General features: G+C 45.3%; 2 protein-coding genes across 2 annotated transcripts; both read left to right on the top strand.

Moving 5' to 3' along the window:
* Positions 1–11: 11 nt before the first annotated feature.
* On the top strand, positions 12–542 carry BATDEDRAFT_93119 (uncharacterized protein; the record flags this gene model as incomplete). The annotated part of the gene is made up of 1 exon (XM_006683293.1): positions 12–542. One exon carries the CDS (start codon positions 12–14, stop codon positions 540–542), a length of 531 nt encoding a protein of 176 aa, XP_006683356.1.
* Positions 543–1,814: 1,272 nt separating this feature from the next.
* Positions 1,815–5,493, top strand: BATDEDRAFT_93117 (uncharacterized protein; the record flags this gene model as incomplete). Its single annotated transcript, XM_006683292.1, has 1 exon — positions 1,815–5,493. Exon 1 carries the CDS (start codon positions 1,864–1,866, stop codon positions 5,491–5,493), a length of 3,630 nt encoding a protein of 1,209 aa, XP_006683355.1. The 5' UTR covers positions 1,815–1,863.
* Positions 5,494–6,794: the final 1,301 nt, after the last annotated feature.

The raw sequence follows: 6,794 nt of genomic DNA, 5'->3' as shown, positions 1-6,794 counted from the left end.
GGATTATACTTATGCTTTCACTCCTATCAGCAGCCATTTCGGTACCATTATCAAGCATGGGCAGCATGCATCGTCGTTCTCCAGAGCCAGTGTGGAAAGGATTTAATCTCGACACTGGTGCGGTTACTGGAGCCCCAAAACTCGACATCATAAAGCGATCGGTGGATCCCAACATATACCGTCGTTCCCCAGAGCCAGTATGGAAAGGATTTAACCTCGACACTGGTACGGTTACTGGAGCCCCAAAACTCGACATCATAAAGCGATCGGTGGATCCCAACATATACCGTCGTTCTCCAGAGCCAGAATGGATAGGACTCAGTTACAGCAGTCAAAGACAGGCAAGATTGACTAAACGATCTCCAGGGCTTGGAAAACAAGGGTTTAAAAATGGTCTTATGATGACTGGTGGTATGATTTTCTTCGGTAATAAGATTAACCCAACTGGCACTGGTGTTGGTAGTAGTCCTGGTAGTCGTAATAGTACTGATACCAGTACTAATGGCAACAGTACTGCTAATACTAAAGGAAAATCAAAATAACCTTGATACTCGATTGGAATTCGAATTTTTGTGGAAAGTCTTGATCGGTGACCCATCAAGATGGTCAACAGCTCGAATAACGATACGCTCAATGAAAGATATTCCCAAAAAATAGCGAGATGAAAAATATGTTTGGATATAGCTAGCACTATTTGAAACTCTAATAGTCGGTTCTTCACAGTTGGTGATAGATCATCATATTCAATAAACTTTATTACTTATCTAGTTTTTATAGATGCCTTCACAGCTAGTGACAAAGAAATGGAAACGGGATGAAATGGGATGGGATGGGATGGAAATATTCATTTCTATTCCAACCACTCAATTACATTGTGTCTTGGTCATTCTGACAGCATCAATCAGTCTGCTATTGCATTCTTGAAAACCACAAGTTTTCCGTAATATTGCACGGTTAGTTGGGTTAGCATACACACTGTATAGATGGAATGCTGAATATTGTCAAATCAAGACCAACCGAGCGACATTCGTATATTGAATTGACAACAGATTGTTGAGCAAACTGGCCGTGTCAACAAGTCAGATTGTCGTTATGATACATGAGATACAATTGATATATGATCCTGACATTCAGATCAACAGATGAACAATCTAGTCGATATTTGCAAATGAACAAGTGTGATGGCTTCAACAATCTCATTTTATCTCCATTTTCAATTCCTTTATCACTAGCTGCTAATATTGCAAAGTCGGTAAAGAGCATGAAATGTAGCTTAAAATCCAATAGCACCAACAGCAGATTTGGACCAAACTTGCACAACCATTTATGAATGAATCAAATATAGGTCATTGGCATGCTCAATTGTCAGCCCATTGTCTAGCGTGAATCTATTTTGCTACTAACAGGTTTGTATGGAAATACGGGCCGATAAGCACTGATTGCCTACCTTGCCTACCTTGCCTGTTTATTATAATGGCTTACACAACAGTCCGATTCTGTACAACACGATGGCTTGACCAGACATGGTCTCACCAATCAGTCAGAGGCTTTTACACCAGCTAGATTACATTGCCCTCTTGTGTCTGCATGCTAGGCTAGAAAGCGGATAACCGGTATGGCTTGGCTATATCCAAAGTGGCTCTAAAGTGTGCCACCATGTGTAGATGCCTCACAAGTAGACTTGACATGGTTGTGCAACAGACTCGAGTATATAACCCAGTGGTCCAAAATCGTTGTTCTCTAAATATACATCACCCGAAAGTATAAATACAGATAGACTTGACTAGCTGGCAGACGTTCCAATACGTATAGACACCATATTTAAAATCTATTTATTCAAGCTCAACTACCAGATAAATACTAATGAAGACCTATCTATTACTTGCTATGATTTCTCGTGCTCCACTATCCGGTGCAATGCCTATCCCCAATCAATCTACAGGCAGTATGCTGGGATCAAGATATCTCACTATACCAACCGATACTTATAGAATGCTTTTCCCGGATTCTCTTTTTGAAATTCCAGCTGACTTGGGTTCAATCGATCGTGTCGAGGAAGTACATTTGGATCGTAGAGCACCACCAATTCCAGCTGACTTGGGTTCAATCGATCGTGTCGAGGAAGTACATTTGGATCGTAGAGCACCACCAATGGCAAAGTTATTTAGCAAAGCTAAAACTGTGTTGGTTAAGCCAAAAGGTGGTTCTATTAAAGCCAAACCAATCGTTCACAATGCAAAGCTATCTGGGCCTACCAAAGCAGGCTCTATTAAAAAGACGGGCGTTGAAAGTGGAGCTAGTAAAGCGGGCTCTAGTTCTGGAGCCGGAGCTACTCAAAAGAGTGGTGGTGGCACTCCACCACCTCGACCACCTCCACCTGGTAAATCTGGAAATCCCATTGCCAAAAGTCCATCAACAAATGGTGGTCCAACTAAGGCTCCTGCTCCTCAGATTCCACAACAAGGAGCTGGAACTAGCCAGCAATCTGGACCCATGACTCAAAATCGTGCTGGTAGCACTTCACCACCTCCACCTGGTAAACCTGCAAGTCCTCCCGCCAAAAGTCCATCAACAAATGGTGGTCCAGTTAAAGCTCCTGCTCCTCAGATTCCACAACAAGGAGCTGGAACTAGTCAGCAATCTGGAGCTGGAGTCGGAGCTGGAACTCAAAATCATGGTGGTGGTACTTCACCAGCACCAGCTGGTAAACCTGCAAGTCCTCCCGCCAAAAGTCCATCAACAAATGGTGGTCCAGTTAAAGCTCCTGCTCCTCAGATTCCACAACAAGGAGCTGGAGTCGGAGCTGGAACTCAAAATCATGGTGGTGGTATTCCACCAGCTCCACCACTTGTACTCGGTAAAAATGGTAAACCTATAAATCCCCCCGCCCAAGGCCAGCCAGTAAGTGGTGGTTCAGCTAAAGCTCCTGCTTCTCAGATTCCACAACAAGGAGCTGGAGTCGGAGCTGGAACTCAAAATCATGGTGGTGGTACTTCACCAGCTCCACCTGGTAGACCTGGAAATCCCCCCGCCCAAGGCCAGCCAGTAAGTGGTGGTCCAGTTAAAGCTCCTGCTCCTCAGATTCCACAACAAGGAGCTGGAACTAGTCAGCAATCTGGAGCTGGAGTCGGAGCTGGAACTCAAAATCATGGTGGTGGTATTCCACCAGCTCCACCACTTGTACTCGGTAAAAATGGTAAACCTATAAATCCCCCCGCCCAAGGCCAGCCAGTAAGTGGTGGTCCAGTTAAAGCCCCTGCTCCTCAGATTCCACAACAAGGAGCTGGAACTAGTCAGCAATCTGGAGCTGGAACTCAAAATCATGGTGGTGGTACTTCACCACCTCCACCTGGTAGACCTATAAATCCCCCCGTTCAAGGCCAGCCAGCAAGTGGTGGTTCAGCTAAAGCTCCTGCTCCTCAAAACCCACAACAAGGAGCTGGAACTAGTCAGCAATCTGGAGCTGGAGTTGGAGCTGGAACTCAAAATCATGGTGGTGGTATTCCACCAGCTCCACCACTTGTACTCGGTAAAAATGGTAGACCTATAAATCCCCCCGCCCAAGGCCAGCCAGTAAGTGGTGGTCCAGTTAAAGCTCCTGCTCCTCAGATTCCACAACAAGGAGCTGGAACTAGTCAGCAATCTGGAGCTGGAGTCGGAGCTGGAACTCAAAATCATGGTGGTGGTACTTCACCAGCTCCACCTGATAGACCTGGAAATCCCCCCGCCCAAGGCCAGCCAGTAAGTGGTGGTCCAGTTAAAGCTCCTGCTCCTCAGATTCCACAACAAGGAGCTGGAACTAGTCAGCAATCTGGAGCTGGAGTCGGAGCTGGAACTCAAAATCATGGTGGTGGTATTCCACCAGCTCCACCACTTGTACTCGGTAAAAATGGTAGACCTATAAATCCCCCCGCCCAAGGCCAGCCAGTAAGTGGTGGTCCAGTTAAAGCCCCTGCTCCTCAGATTCCACAACAAGGAGCTGGAACTAGTCAGCAATCTGGAGCTGGAGTCGGAGCTGGAACTCAAAATCATGGTGGTGGTACTTCACCAGCTCCACCTGGTAGACCTGGAAATCCCCCCGCCCAAGGCCAGCCAGTAAGTGGTGGTCCAGTTAAAGCTCCTGCTCCTCAGATTCCACAACAAGGAGCTGGAACTAGTCAGCAATCTGGAGCTGGAGTCGGAGCTGGAACTCAAAATCATGGTGGTGGTATTCCACCAGCTCCACCTGGTAGACCTATAAATCCCCCCGCCCAAGGCCAGCCAGTAAGTGGTGGTCCAGTTAAAGCCCCTGCTCCTCAGATTCCACAACAAGGAGCTGGAACTAGTCAGCAATCTGGAGCTGGAACTCAAAATCATGGTGGTGGTACTTCACCACCTCCACCTGGTAGACCTATAAATCCCCCCGTTCAAGGCCAGCCAGCAAGTGGTGGTTCAGCTAAAGCTCCTGCTCCTCAAAACCCACAACAAGGAGCTGGAGTCGGAGCTGGAACTCAAAATCATGGTGGTGGTATTCCACCAGCTCCACCTGGTAGACCTGGAAATCCCCCCGCTCAAGGCCAGCCAGTAAGTGGTGGTCCAGTTAAAGCTCCTGCTCCTCAGATTCCACAACAAGGAGCTGGAACTAGTCAGCAATCTGGAGCTGGAGTCGGAGCTGGAACTCAAAATCATGGTGGTGGAATTCCACCAGCTCCACCTGGTAGACCTGGAAATCCCCCCGCTCAAGGCCAGCCAGCAAGTGGTGGTCCAGTTAAAGCTCCTGCTCCTCAAAACCCACAACAAGGAGCTGGAGTCGGAGCTGGAACTCAAAATCATGGTGGTGGTATTCCACCAGCTCCACCTGGTAGACCTGGAAATCCCCCCGCTCAAGGCCAGCCAGCAAGTGGTGGTCCAGTTAAAGCTCCTGCTCCTCAAAACCCACAACAAGGAGCTGGAACTAGTCAGCAATCTGGAGCTGGAACTCAAAATCATGGTGGTGGAATACCACCACCAGCTCCACCTGGTAGACCTGGAAATTCCCCCACTCAAGGCCAGCCAACAACTGGCGCAGGCACTCAGAACAACGGACAGGGTTTAGGCACTCAGAATAACGGACAGGGCACAGGCACTCAGAACAATATGCAATCCAGCTCTAGCCACCCAGGTGATCAGATGGGCGATATGGCACCAGCTCCAAGCCCTGGATTCGTGGGAAAAATGAAAAATATGGTTACTGGTGGCAATGGCGGTGGTGGACTGGCTGAAACTCTTGTAACATCAATGGTAGGAGGAGTGGGAATGAGTGTTGCTGGTCTAGCTGTGCAGAAGGTTGTCGAATCCAGATCTAAACCGCCTGCTGATGAAGTCCCTGCTGAAGATGTCCCTGTTGAAGAAGAAACCCCTGCTGCTGAAGATGTCCCTGCTGCTGAAGATGTCCCTGCTGGGGATGCTTCCGTTGATAAAGGAGTAACAGATACTTCTAATACAGCCGAGGGAGACACACCGGTTTCCAACTGAAACGATGCTAAACGTTAAAAGGATATGCCATCACTAATTCATTGCGGATCTTATACAACAAAAATGCCTTTTAAATGAAATATTTTATAGCCATATTCACGCAAAATGAAACACTTTATAATTTATCTTGGACTGACTCTATTTTGCTTTGGAATAATAAACAATCGTTACATTCGTTGTTGGAAATTGATTACTTTTTCTATTAAAATTCTGTACCCTAATATCAGATACGTTCTAGTTCAAAATCACAGTTGGAAATGCAACAGTTATTTCCATGCCGGTCACGCAATGTTTACTTCAAATGTTTGTTTTTGAGGAAGGGAAAGTTGGTGGTCGAAAAGATATCAAGGATATGAACATTCGCTCTGTATTCTTGTACAAGAATGAATATGAAGAAAGACTAGTAAACTAAATGAGTTCAAAGGGCACATTGTTTTCCAGTAAGATTATCACCAATCCAACATGAGACTGGCATTTTATCATATATTGACACCTGTGGTGTTTCATTCTACGTGAGTGCGGCTGTAAATGAAATAGTTTAATATAGTATATTTCAATTCTATCGAATTTTGTGCCTCGAGATTAACTACTGCAAGCTTATCATCTTCATTGAGGACTACTGTACAGTTTTGATAGTAGAGTTTACAATTGTATTCATGTAAGCTGGGATATTTGAACAAGAGTGTCAAAATACATAAACAACCAATTTCATGAAATGATAATTATCAGATTTACTGGTCAATAGTGTGTCCTAAACTCTAGTCGACTAGTTATCCTGGTGATTGGCATGCAAATAACAGTTGCATTCTTGTGACGGCTGATTTTTGTTGAACCAGAACGCGAGCGTATTTGAGTTTTAGAATACAAGGTGGAGTTTGATTGGCAGCAGTCAACCCCAATCACTGGATTGCAATGTATGAATCTGATGATCGTACAATGTATAGTTGTGTCAAAAGCAGAAAACGGAATAGTGTCATTGAATAAGCAATGCAGTCAGTTTGTAGTAGGAAAGCATAACGGACATTTAGCCATTGTTTATTCATAAGCAACATAGAGTCGGCGACTAAAAAAGTAGTCCACTTTATGTGAATATGGTCGCAATAGTAGTATGGTAGACTCAATATGAGTGTTCAACTACTAGACCAAGATAGTTTGAGTAGCCTGGTTAGAAACCGTATTCGGCTCACTATCCCTTACAAAAGCATGTTCTCAATAATTAAATGCAGTGCATATGATAACAGAATGCATTATGTTGTGAATAGCCTGGTACTTGCTGTATGCCTTGTGCTGTCTGTATGGTT

Source organism: Batrachochytrium dendrobatidis, assembly GCF_000203795.2.
Source record: "Batrachochytrium dendrobatidis JAM81 unplaced genomic scaffold BATDEscaffold_84, whole genome shotgun sequence".
NCBI lineage: Eukaryota > Fungi > Chytridiomycota > Chytridiomycetes > Rhizophydiales > Batrachochytrium > Batrachochytrium dendrobatidis.
This window is presented reverse-complemented; position numbering and strand designations above follow the sequence as displayed.